This window comes from Typopeltis vanoorti, chromosome 10 (assembly GCF_054136105.1).
Source record: "Typopeltis vanoorti isolate ZY-2024b chromosome 10, IOZ_Tvanoo_1.0, whole genome shotgun sequence".
In the NCBI taxonomy this organism is placed as follows: Eukaryota; Metazoa; Arthropoda; class Arachnida; order Uropygi; family Thelyphonidae; genus Typopeltis; species Typopeltis vanoorti.
In genome coordinates, this window is record NC_143558.1 from 29,651,520 (window position 1) to 29,670,780 (window position 19,261).

The window sequence follows — 19,261 nt, forward strand, 5'->3', positions numbered from 1 at the left end:
CATGGACTGGTTATTACTAACACCATGTTCCAACATAAAAATGTGCACAAATTCACATGGAGAGAGAGAGAGAGGAGGCAAGAAATAAGAAAAGTCTCATTGACTATGTTATTGTTGATAGTGATGTTTTCTCCCTGGTGCAGGACACTAGAGTGTACAGAGGATTTGAAATTGGAAGTGATCACTATTTAGTCTTGAGTAGGATAAAATTGAATTTCATATTGAAAAGAATAACATGTAAGAAGGTTTTAAAGCGAATAAAAGTTGAGCAGCTCTCAGATGTGAATTGTAGACTAAAATACACAAAGATTATTGAAGAAAAAATGAAAGAGTTTGAAAACAGGAATCAAACCTTGGAGCTTCAGTGGCAAACTCTGAAGGAAACATTGATTGATTCTGCTAGAGAGGCATGTGGTGAGGTTGTCTGCAAGGATAAAAAAATCAGAACTCCCTGGTGGACACAGGAAGTTAAAGAGGTAGTGAAGGAAAAGAAGAAAGCATATCAAAAGTTCCTGTCAAATAAGTCAGCTTGTTCTCTTAGAGAATACAGAGACAAATGCAAAAATGCTAAACACTGTATAAAACTAGCTAAACAAAAGTCATGGGAGGACTTTGGCAAGAATATAGAAAATAAATATCAAGAAGGTGGCAAAATATTCTGGAGGTTATAAGTTAAGGGGATAAAAATCCCTTATTGTTTTTTCAGCCAGTAAGCGAAACTAAGATCGAACACTACGATCTGTAACATTTCATGCCGACGAACTGTCAACGAACTGTCTGTGTGGCACTACCAAGTGGTCACTTACGCTTGGATACGCTGACATTTCGTCGGCATGAAACGTTACAGATCGTAGTGTTCGATCTTAGTTTCGCTTACTGGCTGAAAAAACAATAAGGGATTTTTATCCCCTTAACTTATATCAACCTCGCCAGAAAAAAATAGCCTTTTTGCTTTTCATCTTAGTTATACTATGTTATAATGTAATATAGTGGCACACCTTACGGTCAATCGTATAGCAAAAGTATGTAAGTTTTCTTCACTTAAACTCTGATATTAACTAGGTCTAGCTACTCACTGATGAGACCTCAAAAAAGGTTGAAACCGGTCTGGGTAGTGACCTCTCCTCATAATGTAAAACAGTACTACATCTCTTAAGAGCTGTGTTTTACATTATGAGAAAATATCAAGAACAGTGAGGAAGCTTGCTTCACCTTTGCAACGAGTTGCCGTGGTGTGGCACTACCAAGTGGTCCCTTATGCTTGAAAAGGCTGACAGTTCGTCGGCATGAAACGTTACAGATCGTAGTGTTCGATCTTAGTTTCGCTTACTGGCTGAAAAAACAATAAGGGATTTTTATCCCCTTAACTTATATCAACCTCGCCAGGAAAAAAATAGCCTTTTGGCTTTTCATCTTAGATATTCTGGAGGTTGTTGAAGAAGCTTAGGAATGGAGGAAAGAGTACTGTAAAAGGAGTTAGAGATGATAAAGATGACATGAAAACTGGAGAAAAAGATATCCTTAAAGTATGGAATAATTACTTTGAAAAACTGCTAAATGAAACAAGCAGTGATGACAGCGCAGTGGTAAAAACCACTGACCAGGCATGCAGTCAGGAATACATATCTATACTTGAAGTAGAAAAAGCCATCAAAGGCTTGAAATGTGGAAAGGTAGCAGGAGTAGATGATATTCGACCAGAAATGCTGAAGCATGGTGGTATAAGAGTCTTACAGTGGCTGCACTGCATAGTTCAGAAAGCCTGGACAGAGGGAGGAATTCCCGATGATTGGAGTAGAGCTCTCATAGTACCCATATATAAAAAGGGAAATAAAACTGAATGTGAGAATTATAGAGGTATTTCCCTACTGAGTGTTCCTGGCAGATCTATGCAAGTATACTTGAGAAACGGTTGAGAAGAATTGTGGAAGAAAAGCTTGGTTAAGAACAAGCTGGATTCAGGCCAAAAAGAGGCTGTCAGGATCAGATTTTCACTTTATGACAAATAGTCGAGAAAGCATGGGAATATAACAGAGATCTGTATTTAAGTTTTGTCGATTTGGAAAAGGCATATGACAAGGTGCCAAGAGAGAAACTATTCAATATGCTACAATTATATGGTGTTAGTGGGGCATTATATCAAGCAATACGTAGTCTTTATTTGAGTTGTAAGTCAGCAGTTAGAATTGAAGGAAGTACAGGAAGATGGTTTAATGTTAAATCTGGAGTGAGACAAGGATGTACATTATCCCCTCTGTTATTCATTATCTATATGGATCACATTATGAAGGAAAGTGGTATTAAACATGATATCAAAATTGGAGATGTTAATATCAGCAGCTCTTTGCTTTATGCGGATGATGTTATACTTCTAAATAAATCTGCTACAAGTCTGCAAGATTCTCTGAATAAATTGAATAGCTGTTGTAATAGATATGGCATGAAGGTCAGCAATAAAAAGACAAAGACAATGAAAATAGGCAGAATCATTGAAAATGTCAACTGTGTTGTGAATGGAGAACCTGTGGAACAAGTGAAACATTTCAGCTACTTAGGTACGATTTTTACTGAAGATGGTAAATTAAATATAGAAATAGACAACAGAATCAGCAAAGCTGGTATGGTAGGAAGTCAATTGAATAAATTCGTATGGAATAAGAGAGAAATTAGTCGGGAACACTAAATTAGCTGTATACAAGACAGTGTTCAAACCAGTTTTAACTTATGGATCTGAGAGCTGGGTCAGAAGTAAAACACTTGACCAAAGACTAGAGACTGCAGATATGAGAGTCCTGAGAAATATTATAGGCATGACCAGATGGCATCAATGGCAATATCATATTAAAAACGATGATATTAGGAAAGAACTTGACATTGTCAACATCCAAGAATGCGTTAGCAGAGTTAATCTCAGGTGGTATGGTCACTTAAACAGAATGGGCAAAGAAAGATTAGCAAAACAAGTGTTCTCTGCCAGGTTGGCAGGAAAACGACCCAGAGGAAGACCAAGATATAAGTGGATTGATACGGTACAAAGTGTCTTAGATGATAGAAATATAAGATCTGATAATGTTGAAGCCTTGACAAGTAACAGACTGATTTGGAGGAAAATTGTAGATAGGAAGTTAGTAATGATGTAATTTTTTTCATGTAGTACTATCATATCCTGTACACCCCTTGAGGGTACATGGCAGGAATTTGGTGATGATGATGACGAATTTGTCCGAAGTTTTACATCAAATTAGGAAAAACTTTCATGGAGACATCTGAAGTGTTAAGAACAGCATTTGGGAATGAGGCTTTAGGCAGACTCCAACGTATGAGTAGTGGAAATGTTTTAAAGATGGCCGACCTTCAGTTGATGATGATCCCTGTTGAAGAAGACCTTCAAGATCGAAAAATTGATGAAAATGTTAAAAAATATTAGTGAAGTCTTTCGTTCTAACCACCATTTAACTGTTTATGAGGTAGCTGAAGAAGTAAACATTTCAAAAACTGTTTGTCATAAGATTCTTATACAAAATTTAGGCATGCATAGCACTGCAGCTAATCTGTGCCTCGCCTTTTGACTGATGATCAAAAACAAATTCAAGTTGATGTGAGTCAAGAGCTTTTCAGTCGAGCTCATGAGGATGAAAGTTTTTTAAAAAACATCATTATTGGGGATGTGATGTGGGTTTACAGCTATGACATCAAAACAAAAGCTCAATTGTCATCACAGTGGGTGTCAAAAGGGTCACGGCAAGGGTATTTGCTGCCTGGGTGCAAACTTTTATCAGCTGCCCCTAATACTGCATTGTATAATCCAAATTAGATATTAGCTACATAAAATGTCACCCTATCAATGTTGCCACCTGGGTGCGGTGTACCCCTTGCACCCTCGGGTTGGCGTGGCCCTGACCATGATCCAAAAAAAAGCAAGACAAGTGCAGTCAAATGTCAAAGTGATGATGACAGTTTTATCAATTTTGCAGGCATTGTTTACCATGAATTTATTCCAGAAGGCAAGACAGTCAACAACTAGTATTATCTTGAGGTAATCCTCCTGATGATACTAGTTGCCAGCCTGGCTGGCCGAGTGGTTAACATACCCGCTCTCCAGCCAAAAGGCTGCGGGTTCGAATCCCACTGTGAGCATGGGTGTTTGTGATTGTCTGTGGAAATACTAGTGGTAGTGGTCGACGGTAGATGATGTTGGTGTAGTTGCGGTCAGTTGGTGAATTGTGAGTGGTGGAAACCGAGTTGTAGAGCAGGTGCTCTTCCTCAATGAGTCTTTGGACTTCCTGGAGGTGACAAATAATAATAATAATAATTATGCAACAGCTTTGTAAGGCTATCAAAAAAAAAAAAAAAGCCTGATGCTTGGAGGGAAAACCAATAGATGCTTCATCATGATAATGCACACATCATTACTAATCTGTCGATTTTTGGCAAAACATGAAACAAACAGTGGTTCCACAGCCCTGCTTACTCGCCTTGACTTTTTATTTTATATTCTCCAAACTGAAATTGACACTGAAAGGCCAATGTTTTGAGTCGATTGACTCAATGAAAATTGCTAACAGAATTGCACAGTACCACGAAAGAAGCATTCCTGAAATGTTTCAAAAGATGAAAGAAATGTTGGCAGCAGTGTATACAAAGGAGGAGAATACTCCGAAGGTGACAAGGCCGTAAATCTCATACATAAAATATTTATTTTTGTAGTATATCTTTACAAAGTGTCTTTATTTTAAAGTATGATATTTACAATATTTGGTTCCACTTTTAAGAAAGCCACTCAGTGAACATACCTTTCTTTATGTCACTGATAAAATATCTGAATCATCTGATATGACCATGATCATATCCTCAAAATAATAATAGACATTCAATTATAAGCAATGTCAATTAACATTTACGAAACTGAACGTCATAAAAAAGACAAGTTGCAATTATAGCTAAATGATACAAAAATTATGAAATTTGCCATAATCACAAATATTAAATACGTTTGGAAAAATTAAGTCATTTTGTCATCAATTGATGTTTAATTGCACAATGTAATTTAAATAGTCTAATTATTCTACTACCATTAAAGTAACAGGCAATTTTCATCACTGGAGATGAGACTGCCATCCTATTGGATGCCTGATGTGGTTTGAAAAAGTACTGTTTGCTTTCTATAGCACAGAGAACAGATTACTTAACTTTAGCCTACCCATTATAATAAAAGGTTTATAACATATATTGGTGAGATTCAGATTAAAGAAAAAGTATTAAGTAATAATTAATGAAAATAAAATTTGTGCTCACATATAATAATCTGATGTTTTATATTATTAAGAGAGAGAGAGGGCTCCAGGGAGTTAGGGACTCATCAAGAGAAGCCACATATTACCTACACAAGCTGTCATACCTGTTCTTGAATCCATTCACACCACCTGTATCCACCACCTCCAATGGCAATCCATTTCAATCATTCACCACTCTATGAGTAAAAATCTAGCTCTCACTCCCTTATTGACAGCATTCATTCTCAACTTCCAAGGATGCAATCTCATCTTTTCCAAATCCTCCACAAAAGGAAAATTCAATATACTGATATCCTATATGACCTTTTCAGACGTTTGTGAGTCTCAATCATATCACTCCTCTTTCTCCTGTTTGCTAGTGTCTGCAGTTCACAAATTCTCAATATGTCTTCATAATCAGTATCACCATGAAAACCAGGAGACTAGACTTGCACACAACAGTCCAAGTGAGATCTTATCAAGGCCTTGAAAAGAGGCTAAATGACTTACTTATCTTTACGTGTCAAAGTTCATTTCAGCATGGCAATTATCCTTTTAGTTATATTTGCAATCTTTGCTATATGACCCTTGAACTTCAACTTTCTATCTACTAAAACTCCAAGATTCCTAGCAAGATCAATTTCTTCTAGCATAATCCCCCCAATATAATATGACACTGGATATCTCATCACACTAAAGTGAATGACTTCACATTTACTAACACTGAACTGATAAACCATTTTCACATGCCCCCAATTCCAGCCTATTCAAATCATTCTGCAAGCACTGCATTCCTGATCACTCTGCCTAACTTTGAATTGTCACCAAATTGCTGTATGTCTCATCAAATCCTTCTCAATGTCACTAACGTAAGACTGATAGTTGTGATACACCACTAGTTACCCTAAATCTTGCAGACAGATATGCCACATATACCACTTTTTGATGTCTATCAGCCATCCTCTTATCTCCCACCAGTATTTTATAAATCATTCCCATATTCTTCAATTTACACAAGAGTCTTTCATGCTGTATTCCATCAAAAACCCTTAGCAAAGTCAATCAAAGTTTTTTCTGAGCGCAGATAAAATTTGGGGGATTGAGACGGTGCCGTACTTCCCTGTAAAAGGGGCCTCATGGCCGTTATGTCGTCACATGCTATAAAATAAAATAAAACAAAGTCAAAAGTACCACTGTATATCTATTGTCTAACTCAATGGTAACATTAGTATAGAATGTGAGCAAGTGGCTCAAATATAACCTTCTCATAGTACACCTATGCTGTTCATTGAAAGATATAGATTCTCTCAACCCATTTCTGTATGTGAGCCTTAACCAACTTTTCCAAAATCTTCACCCCCACTTGAGAGAGAGAGAGAGAGGTTGAAAATTGCATGCATCAGTCTTTGCACCGTTCTTGTGCAATTGAATTATCATACATTCTTTCCACTCCTGTGAAATCTTCTGAGACTCAAATTATATAGCCTGGTCAAAGCAATGGCTATTTCAGCTGAACACTCTTTTAACATCTGTGCTGATATCCCATCAGTCCCTATTGCCGAATTCTTATTCAGTTTGTGCAACAGCTCTGGTACCTTCCTCAAACACCTGAGGTTTTTCATTCTGTGAAGAGATAGCATATTCATTCTTTCTTTTACTTGTAGCATAATGACAGAATTCTTATGAGTTGTCTTTAGCTTGCAGAACCAGTTTTGTTTTCATACTCAGACTTTGCTTGCCATGCAACAGTTGTAATTCTTCTGGCCTGCACCTTATAATTTTCATAACTGACATCATCCTTATGCACACTGAATTTCTTTCACATTATCATTTTCTTATGAATCTCTTGCTTTAGAAGATTATGGATCCATTTCACTCCTATTCTATTTATTGTTCAAACTCTAAGAACATATTCTGATAAAGACAAGGAAATGTTAATGATTGGTTCAGATCCAAAGGATCTGAACCAATCATTAACATTTCCTTGTCTTTTTGTCATATGGGGAAAAAAAGTTTAGGAATACTTGCTCTAGTATGTATGTATGTATGTGTATATATATATATATATATATATAGCCATTACTGAACATGAAACTTATAAGCAGAACATTATGATATGTAGAAAAGCCATGTTTTTGAAAGCTGAAAAATGCTTAAAAATATGACAAAATAATTAACCAAATTAATACTCACACTCTTTCCATAAAAGTTTGCATCTCCAAGGAAAGAGCCACGGGATCCAGTAAATGAGAACATTGGTAGAGGAACAGGAATCGGAACATTAACTCCAACCTGTTATAAAATCAAGAAAAATTCAGAAAAGACTTTCATCAAAAATATTTTCTTTTGGTAGTTAATATAACCTAAAAATAAGTATTTTTAAAATTAAAGTGCACAACACTAACATAGTAATATGAAAATGGTGTATCTCACTATTACTGCATATTAAGTTGAAACAACTTTGAAAAACAAGGAATGATGAACTGAAAAATGAGTTCCTCAATAAATAAAAAACACTATTAAAAAAAAGAATTCATTATTAATTAATAAAAATTAATAATAAAAATAAACAATAATTAATAAAAAGATTTATATGTTAATAAATCTAATACAAGATTGTAAAGTTAAAAAAAAAATAACTTCTTTTTAGTATAAAATCATTTGTGATATAAATTAAGAAATTTTAATAATGCAAAAAATATGTTTAGAAGGTTTTATTTTTTTCTGAAAGAATAATTTTTTCTTTTTTTCCATTAATGTCAATTCCACCAGTGAAAATCTGTAAAACTGTGTGTTTTAGTACAATGGATGAGCTAGGGTTAGTATCATCTAGGAACCTTGTTTTAAAGAAGTAGAGTTTACTTTTTTTTTTTTAATGTAAATTACAACATCCATGGAAAGTTGTAAATCTGTTGTACGTTAGTATCATGGGTAGGCTAAGAGATAATCCAGAAATCCTGCTCTAAAGACCAAACACAGAACTTTATAAAATCACTTTAGGCCTCTGATAAGCAGGGTGGTGGTCTCACACAATGTTCAGTGAAATTCATCTACCACCTAGTCGTTTACCAACACCAGTGACTACAGTGCAATAGGATTTGAACCCATGACCTATTGGCTGGAGAGAAAAGTGCTTAATATGTTGAATTTAACTTCTGGAGATTTTCTGATTTTGATGTCAATATCATATCGTCTGAACATCTGCTGTCATCATATAAAATGTGAATAAATTACTGAGCCAGAACCTACCTTTTACAAAGCCATGCTGCCCCCCTATAAAGTATCATATTCCTATCTAATCCATTCTTGAATTTTACTTTTAACCAACTTTTCCAATACTATAATCACTACTCCAAAGATACTAATTGATCTGTAATTTGCTACTTCTGTCTTGGAGCCACCACCTTTATGTAATGGAACTATCTTACCTTCTTACCACTTCCTTGGAATAGGACTGCCAGAGCTAAGGTTAAAGATTAAACAACTTCATCAGAAGCACTGATAGTTCACTTGAACATTCTCATAGCATAAGCAGACATACCATCCAGGCCTGCTGGACAGTATTCACATTGATATTTTTCAATATACTGAGTACCTCCAGTTCATTTACCTCAATGCTCACATCAGTAACTGCAAGATCACCACCTCGATAACATACCCTTGTAAAGTGATCAAAGCAGAAGAAACAGTTTCTTCTGTTTTGGTCACTTTCCTACCCTCAGCACTGAGTAAAGTTATCTTTCCATAATCATTCTTTCTCTTATTTGCTACATAGCAAAAAAAACTCTTTTGGATTTACTTTGGCCAGATTAGCTAATTTCTCTCAAAATCTGATTTAGCCTTCCTTGTTGTTTATATTCCTTCCACAATGCTTTCTTTTCTTGCAGCTCCTGCTTTATATTGGTAGTCATCCACTTTATCCCTACTCGGTTTATCCTCCAAATGTATATGCTCTGATACTGCCTCATTCAAACAATTCTTGACACTTCCTATGCACTAATGGCATTCATTCCATGTAGTTTCTTATGGCATGGCACCGCTCCAAGTTGCCTCCTAAGTTTGTCATAATTGCCAGCTTTGTAGTTCTGCAAAATCCCTTTCTTGGCTGAAATTTCCACATGTTGAACAACTCCTCTTCTTCACTGACCAATCCTTAATCTGCCTTACCATCCCCAAAATTAGGGAAATTATTATACTCAATTGTATTAAAATAGATTTTATTATAAATAATTAATTATCATTTTCAGCCTGATAATTTTTAATTTAACAAATGTGCAACTACAAGGATTCAAATTTGGTACATATACTGCACTGTTCCATTGTTCATCTTTACCATCATTCTTTGCTCTCACTAATGATGCCTAAACATCATCACTCAATATGGAATAAATATGTAACATAAAATGAAATAAAGCTGGCATATAAAAAGAAGAACGACTAGTAAATGAAAAAATGCAATATATAGGAAGGCCTCATTTTATGTTTCCTCTATTTACAAAGATTCAAATTAATGAACATTTCAAAATCAAAACAATGAAATAAAAAACATAACAAAACAAAAGACAAAAAGATTTGTATGAAGCATTTTGGCAGCATTTGCAATTAACTTTTGTTTTATATAGAATATAAAGCATCCAGGTAGAGATTACAAAACTGTTTACATTTTGGTCCCCTAAAAAAGTTTTACCAATATTAGTATTTAAACAATAAATTAAAAATGTCATTTAAATGTAGAGTAATTTGATGTCTTTTCAGCTTTAAAAAAAAAAAAAAAAAAAGCAGAAAATCATTTACTATTGAGGAAAAAATGAAGGTGATTTGAAGCATCAAATCATGCAAGCGTCATTCTGATGTGCATAAAGCATTAAAGTTAATGTCTTCTACATTTTCAACAATCATAACCAGTGCAGATAAGATAACGCATTCATGTGCAGGAATGGTCAATGCAAAAGTGCCAAGAACATCATATTCAAGGAGTGAAGTAATGGAAACATTACTAGTGCTATGGATTGATGATATGAATCAAAACAATATTCCTGTAACTCAAGCAGTAATCATGGACAAAGCAAAGTCATTGTCAAATGAAATAAATCAACAGGCTGGTGGAAATGGGTCATTTGTAGAAGTTCTTCATACTGAAGGAACCAATCTTATTTAAATACATTTTAATTTTAGCACAATTTACGAATGATTGACTTTACAAACAGTAAGGTGGGAACCTAACCCCTTCATAAAACAAAGTTATCTTGTGTGTGTGTGTGTGTGTGTGTGTGTGTGTGTGTGTGTGTGTGTGTGTGTGTGTGTGTGTGTGTGTGTGTGTGTGTGTGTGTAAAGTACATAATGCAGCTTACTTGTCCAGCATCTATATCCTGAGTAAATCTGCGGGCAGTAGCTCCATTTGTGGTAAATACAGCAGTACCATTTCCATAAGGGTTGGTATTAATCAAAGAAATAGCATCATCCATTGTGTCTACAGATAAAGTTAATAACACTGGGCCAAATATTTCTTCTTTATAACATTTCATGTTTGGCTAGAATGAAAATAGAAACATTTATAAAAATTTTTAATAATAACAGAAATACAATAACAAGAAACAGCACAGTTTACTGTGATGCCACTACCCTGCTTATCAAAACAAATTAGTTAGATGACTAATATAATTTTTTTTTTTAATTTATATTAAAAGAGTAATTAAACAAATATACCTGGTTTATATTTTTAGAAGGTAGAGCTGACAAGAAATGCTGAGTCAAAATATATGGTAAGAGAAAGGTGTTGAGAATAAAGCTGAATTTTGTGAACTTAAATATGTATAGTCAATAGCTGAAAATACACATAAATAAAACCAGTAAACAAGGAAGATGATGCATCAAATGTACTATAGATTTTAAAGGATTAAACATTAAAATTATGAAAACAAAAAAAAAAAATCTAAAAATGAAAGACCAAAAAGGAACAAAAACTACTCCAGTAGATACAGGACCAGCAACATGACAGTGTACTGGCCATTTTGTGAGAATCGTCATCAGAAATGCAATATTATATTTTACTAAATATAAAAATTTTAGATGCCAAATAATTTCTGCACACAAATAACTGGTACCCACACATGTACACACACAAAAAGCATACCTGCTCTCCAATCAACAAGCTGCAGGTTCAAATCCCACCACAGGCATGGATGTTTGTGACTATCTTTAGATGGGATATGAATTCCATCGCCTGGTGTAAGGCCACTGTCCCACTAATTGGAGACCTGAGTGGCTTGAAAAGGTTCCATGTATGGTCTCTAGACTACGGTTTCTGGACTATGTAAAAAAAATAAATTAAAAATACACAAAAATATATATAAAATTGATAAAAACAGAAAAACTACCCTTAGACCACCCAAGGTAAAAAATGAACTATAGGTTTGCAAATAACCTTTCATGGGTGGGAGCAACATATAAAAACAAAATAAAATAATACACCAGTAAAACGGAAGTAATGTCATAACTGACATTACTTTTAATATTCAGGATATGCATTTTATGTCCAATTTTTTTTTCTTGTAAAAGCAGTACAAATACATCATCCAATTATGCTGTCTGAATCACTAAAATACTGATAACTAATGAAAATATTTCTTGTTATGAATCACAATATTAAATCATAGGTAAGGAAAGTCTAGAAATTGATAAAAACACTTTTATAAACTTGGATAACCAGGGACAGGTTATACAGGTTGGTTATTCAGGACAAGTAATAATACAAAATGAAAATTAAACACAAGAACAAAGGAAAATAAATAAATTTCTTTATTTCTTTCTAAAATTTTTCTTTTTTTGCAATAAGAAGCAGAAAACATCCATTCAAATGGCATAGCTATTCTTCATTTATGCTTATAACTGGCAACTATGACTTAGATACTAAAGCAATATTACAATATTATTACAGCAAAATGCTACTTTTGTATTTTCTTCTTCCCCTTCTTTTTTTAATTTCATCTGTCATTTTTTTATTAGAAAGGAGAAAAGAGGAATCATCAATTTCCTGATATGTATCCTCAAAGGATATTCAAGTTACTATGACAGAACTACATGATGAAGTTTACATTATTATTAATCTCCTATCAACAATTTTCCTCCAAATCAATCTATTACTCGTGAACACTCCAATATTGTCATATCTAACATTCTGTGCATTTAAGGCATTTTGAACTGAATCAATCCAGCTTGGACTTCCTCTGAGTCTCTTTCCTGTGATCTTGGCATCAAACACCTGTTTTGCTAACTATTCTATTAAGTGGCCATATCATCTGTTAGCTCTGCTGACACATTCTTGAATTCTAATAATGTTAAGTTCCTTTCTAATATTTTCATTTTAAATATGATTCTGCCATTGGTTCACTCTGATAATTTTTCATAGAACCCTCATATCTAGTCTTTGATCAAGTGTTTTATTTCTAACCCAATTCTCAGATTCATACTTAAAACTGGCTTGAACATTGTCTTGTATATTGTTAGTTTGGTGTTTTGGCTAATTTCCCTCTTATTACATATAAATTTATTCAGCTGGCTATCCCACCATACTAGCTTTACTTATTCTGTTATCTATTTCCAGATTTAACCTGTCATCTTCACTAAAAAGTGTGCCTAAATAGCTGAAATATCTTACTTCTTCTATAAGATCTCCATTCAGAATGTAACTGAAGTCCTGCCTATTTTCATAGTTAAGGTATTTTTATTGCTGATTTTCATGCAAAATTTGTTACAGCTGTTATTCAATTTAGTTAGTGAATCCTGAAGACCAGCAATAGATGTGTTTAGGAGTATATCATCTGCATAAAGCAAAGAGCTAAGTGTCACATCTCCAATTCTAATATCAGGCCTAATGCCACCTTCTTCATAATGTGATCCATATAGATAATGAATAAGAAAGGAGATAATGTGCATCCTTGTCTTACCCCTGATTTTACATCAAACCATCTTGGGTTTAAAAAAAGCAAAATGGTGAAACTCCACTGGTGACCTTCCTTTTCCATGATACTACATCCCTTAGATGACTCTGCTCCAAGCTAATTCACTAACTTGATATCTAACTCCATGTGCAGCATCTTAAATATCTACTTACCATGTGGTACCCTATCAAATGTCTATGCAAAATAAAATTTTAAAAAAAAATGACAGTATATGCCTTTCCTTCATCAACCACTCTTGTCACTTTATTATAAAAGGCAAGCAAATTATTGAAATAACAATATTCCTTAACAAATCCATGCTGACCTTCAAAGATAATATTACCCTCATCTTTGCAATTCTACATACAATTTCTCACTAATTTTTCCAAAATCATAACAACTACAGAAGAAATACAAACTGGTCCATAGTTTGATGCCTGCATTCCACCACCACCACCACCACCACCAGAATTATAGGATCTTACCCTCCTTTCACTCCATGGGCACTTTCCCACTAGCTAGCCTTTCATTGAACAGATCAATGGTCATCAGTTCCTTAGCACATTCTCTTAAATATGCAGTGAAATCCCATCCGGTCTCACTGCCTTATTGACTTCCAGAGTGTATTTGAAACACGTTCTCCTCATGCACCTTTAAACCTTCAACTCTTCCCATCCTTTCAGGAATAAAACCTTCTTTCCCAGGACGAAATGCTTCAATTTAACTAATCATCAAACAACCCCACTATATCATCTGCACTGTCACTTTATTTCCTTTTCCATCTAATAGGATCATTCAATCACAACTGCTCCCTCCCCACACTTCTGGCCACATAAAATAATTCCTTTTTGATTATGATTTTCCTTAGATTGTAAAGCTAATCTCTCCTCATATTTCATTTTTGTCTTCCTTACTATACTAGCCACCATTCTGGGTCTTATATTCCTCATGCAACTGCTCCCCACCTCTGTCTCTTGATACATTTTCCATAACATGTTTTTCATCTATAGTTCCTGTTTGATTTCATCAGTAATCCACTTTACATCAAATTGTGTTATCTGTTTTACCTAAGGAATGCAATTTACTATTGTTTGATACAGATTTCTTCACTAGTTTCCATTCACTGCTGATATCTCTCCCTTGAAATTCTTTTATTTAAGGAACTGTCTCTAACTGATTTCTAAGATATTTATTCTATTCTGCATGTCTATTCAGCCTCAAAGTCACGACTACATGGTCACTCACACCAAAAGGGACAAGACTAATATCTCAGTTATAATCAGATTCTCTGATGTAAGGACCAAATCCAAAATTTTTGATCCAGATGTTCCCTCTACTACATGCTGTCTACAACATTTGTCTTTCAAGCATTCCAGAAATTCCATTCTTGTGCTGCTGTTATGCTGTTTCAACTATCCAATTTATATTACTATAGTTAAAATCTCTACTATAGCTGATCTACCTAAACGTTTCCTGCTTATCATTTAATGGGATGTTGCTATAGGCCAGTGATGGCGAACCTTTTTACCCAGGTGTGTCAACATTTTTTTTTTTTTTTAAATATTGATGTTGTTGATGTGCCACTTGCATATATGCATTATAAATGTAATTACATAATCATAGATGGTGACTTAAACATATCATATTAGGTTATTTATTTAATAGGACATCGATATAAAATCTATGAATTCATATTATACAATTAATTTAATAAACTTAAATTACAAACTTACATTACATTTAATGACTTTTCTGTTGCTGAGTACTGGTAGAAAGTTCTTTCAATGAACAAACCTACCTTCGCCTTAACTGAGAGTGATCTTACACGATTTATCGCAGTTTTTTTCATCAGAATACCAATATTTTTCAACATCCAAGGTGTGTGTCACCTGAAACCCTCAAGTGTGTCAGTGCTGACATGTGTGTCATAGGTTCGCCATCACTGCTATAGGCCATGGAACATAGCCTATAGCAACATCCCACTAAATATCCACTCCCTAACCTTCACCTCATACCGAATGCTTTCATAACTATTAGTGCCATTTCCTTCCAAATTCACCACTCTGAGAAGACTCAACTCATCACCTAAGTACCACTCCTTTTTACCTTTCCTGTCATGCCAATATACCCTTCTATTCCTGTCAGGATATCATCATCTGTCAACCAGATCATTGATTCCTATAATATTTTTACAGGCTTTTTTAAATGCCATTAATACTTCTAGCATTTATATAAAGAAAAATCAATGTTGTCCTGTTCTTTCATATAATATCAATTATTATTCCCTCCAAACTCCATTTGACCTTGCAATGGACCATACATTCTCTTTCTCCCAAGATACTATCCCCAAAAGAGGTTACTATCTACCATGGTAACAACCTTTCCAGATGCCTATGCTCTTCCATGTTCAAATGCAGTCTATCACTTGCACACAGCCCTCTTCTATCTTCATATGCACTTCAAGTATCCATATATTTCAGACCTATCTTTTGCCACATTCTTGATATCATGTCATTCATTACTACTGCTTTCCTCCTCAATTCTGAATTATCATATCTGATCAATACATCACTATCTTCCCTTTCACACTTTTCTGCTGTATGTACATTAACCTCACATTTCTCACCACCCAATTCACACTTCCTCTCAGATCATTTGTACCAACCACCACTATCATTTCATCCACATTCTCACTTTTCTTTATTGCCATAGACACAAACTCCCTCTGATTCTTCCAAGCAAGCTCCCTCTAACATTGTATACCACAAATCATTGAATCTTCATACATCACTCCCCTCACAGATGCAGTCATTCCTTGCTCACTTGCATTCTTCCCCCTCCCCCCCAACACACCTCTTGCATTCATATATTATCTGCCTTCCTCACATCTCTCTCTCTCTCTCTCTCTCTACCCTTTGCTCTTGTACTTTTTCAACTTTCTCATTATCTGGTTCACCTATTTTCTCTTCTTCTCTCATTCTCATAACTTTCTCTCTCACTTCTTGTCTGTCTCGATTCACTCAGCCTTCTAATCTCTCTCTCCTTTGAGTCAGCTCATTTCTCATACCTTCCACTTCCTCTCTTAGTACCCATATCTCCCTTTCTAAGCATCCTACCTCACTTGAGATTCAATGAAACAGTTGACACTACCCTTTAGATCTTTTATGTCGCCAGTCACACTACCTAATGTCAAACCTACAGCCACCTCATGCTTGTCTTCCTCTTCCTCAATCAAACTGCTTGTAACTTTCTCTTTCTAAGCAAATCACTCAGAGCCAAAAGAATTCTGCCTACTCCTTTTGTGGAATATAAAATTTTAAAAAGGATTTATTTTACACTATTTCTAGTATGAGATAAAGTGGTTTAAATATGTTCAAAAGATGCCCAATCACAGAAAGACGGATTTGGAGAATATTTATCCAAATACGACTTAACCATGAAGACAGATGAAAAAAGGTAAAAAAAAATGATGATACATGTGCTTATTTACACAAATATAATGCACTGAGTCTGTCTGAAAGACATAACAATGCCAATGTTAGGTTGATATGTATTGTTCTGCTAAATTTAAAACAAAAAAAAGTATATCTACTCTATATATATAAAAAGATAAGCCGAAATTTGAAACGTTTTTATGTCATGTTTTTTGTCTCCGGCTTACCAGCCTGGAACTCGAGGGGGGAAGAGTCTCCCCTAGTATATATATAAACCCCCTAGTACTGTATATATATATTTAAGAAACAATCTTAAAAAGTATACAGTCAACTCTTGCTACAGCGAACTGTTATGACAAATTTGCTCACTATAAAAATATAAAATAAAATAAAATAAAATTAAAATTAAAAAAATTAAAAGTTCTGACCAGATTTGCTACACAAACTATTTCCTTTGAGTTCTTTATACTGAGAGTTGACTGTATATAATGCATTATATATAAAAATTATGTTATATAAATAATCCAAACCTTAACATCAGTTAGGATAGTGGGACCAACAAAGTTTCCTTTTTCATATCCAGGAACAACAATGTCTCTGCCATCAAGGATAATTTTAGCACCTTCTTTAACGCCACTCTGTACAAGATCACATATCCTCTTTTTAGCTTCAGGTGAAATCACAGGTCCTAAATCTGTATTTGGAACATGACCTATAGAAAGACACATAAAACATAGCTGTGTATTTTACTAGCAAACATCCTTTCATACTTATATTAATTTCTTTATTGGTGAAATCCCTCAAACATCTGAGTGTACTGAGAAATCTATTTGTTAATTGGCCTGAGTTTCACAAGAATGAGGTCATATTCTTATCCACTGGTTAATGGAATTGGGTTTATTCTTATACTCATTGAAAACTATGGCCGAAATACAGATTACTACTGTGAATTATCTTCCAGGAATCCAGGACTCATGCATAGATATGACAGCAAATTAATGTTTTCAGCGATGTCACAGTACTTAACTGATATGTCCCCTTTCTCCAAAATGGAACAATCACCTCTGTAAATGCTTGGAATGTGAAGAAATATAGCCTCTCTAATGTGGGCAACTCCCAAATGCTTAATATACTGATAATATAGTGACAGCATTACTTAACAGACCACTTCACATCAGCACCCCTATCCTTCAGAAACTCATTCCCCTAAAATTACCACTGTAAAACAGACAAAACTGGCCAGAGAATTCACACACACACTGGTATAGTAGACCATGGAGATAGGACTTTTTGCTATATTCTGGCAAAAATGAAGTTTGTGAAAGCTGAGCTACTTGGTCCTCATATGTTAATGGAAGGCAAAATGAGACAGTTCACAGCTCCATTTTATCTTACATTAACATATACAGAAAACAAAACATAAACATATGGAAAACATTTTTAGTGTCCAATTATTAGCTATTGACAAATATTATTGTTATTGTTAGCTGTTAACAAATATTAAATATTATTGCATGGGGACCTCCATAGAATCCTAAGACTCATCATGGGAGACCCAAACTATCAACATAACAACTATTGTACCCTCTTTTTGAAATCATTAACAACAATGGATTGCCTGAATCACAACCAACTAGTTCAGGCAATCCATTCCATTCATTCACCACCCTCCAAGCAAAAAATCTAGTCTTGCTAACCACACTCCTACCCAACTTTTAGGGATGACTTCTTGTTCTGCTCTCTCTAGCCAAGTGTTCAAACATTTCCCCTGCATCAATCCTATAAAATCCTTTTAGTAAATTAAATGTTTCTATCATACCCCCTCCCTTTTGCTTTGCCTATCAACCAACTTTTGCAATCCACAAACCCTCAGTTTATCCTCATAGGGAGCATTTCACAGACCACTCACCATCTTGGTCATTTGCCTCTGGATCCTCTCCACCGCTTTCTCATCCCCAAGAAACCAAGTGACCAGAACTGAGCACAGAAATCCAGATGTTGTGGTATCAAGGCTTTATAAAGAGGAATGGTAACTTCCTTATCTCTGTTTGTTAGCATGTTCTTCAATAAGAAAGTAATCCTGTGATCTACCCTGGCTACTTTAGTAATGTGCTCTCTAAACTTCAACTATTTATCTATTTCTACCCCAAATCCCTGGCTTAATCAATTTCCTGGAGTACAGTTTCCTCAATGTAGTACACAGTTGTAATCTTTGTATCCCAAAATGCATGACTTTACACTTTTCCACATTAAACTGATATCCATTGTTTTGTCCATACTGTCAGGCTATTCAAATCATCCTGCAAGCGCTCTACATCACTTTGATAACTATTACTCTACCAAACTTTGCATCATCAGCAAACAACTGAATATCTCCCTTCAAATTATTTCCTATTTCATCTATGTATAAATTAAACAACAGTGGTCCAAACACAGAGCCCCGTGGCACATCACTAGTCACATGCCTTCTGGATTCTGCTCCTCCATATACTACTTTCTAGTATCTGTCCATCAGCCACCCTTTCATCCATATCACCATTTTCATATCCATACCCATTTGTTGCAGTTTGCATAATATCGTTCCATATGGTATCCTGTCAAATGCCTTTGCAAA

The 19,261-nt window shown here is 34.8% G+C and overlaps 1 protein-coding gene across 1 annotated transcript in view; it reads right to left on the reverse strand.

The window, feature by feature from the left end:
* LOC150102287 (putative methylmalonate-semialdehyde/malonate-semialdehyde dehydrogenase [acylating], mitochondrial) overlaps positions 1–19,261 on the reverse strand; it is a 110,703-nt gene that overhangs the window by 11,832 nt on the left and 79,610 nt on the right. The window contains exons 12-14 of the mRNA XM_090399642.1: positions 17,178–17,359; positions 10,625–10,804; positions 7,467–7,565 (exon numbers count right to left, since the gene is read on the reverse strand). Of these exons, the coding sequence (XP_090255768.1) occupies positions 7,467–7,565; positions 10,625–10,804; positions 17,178–17,359 (461 nt within the window). The remainder of the gene's footprint in view (positions 1–7,466; positions 7,566–10,624; positions 10,805–17,177; positions 17,360–19,261) is intronic.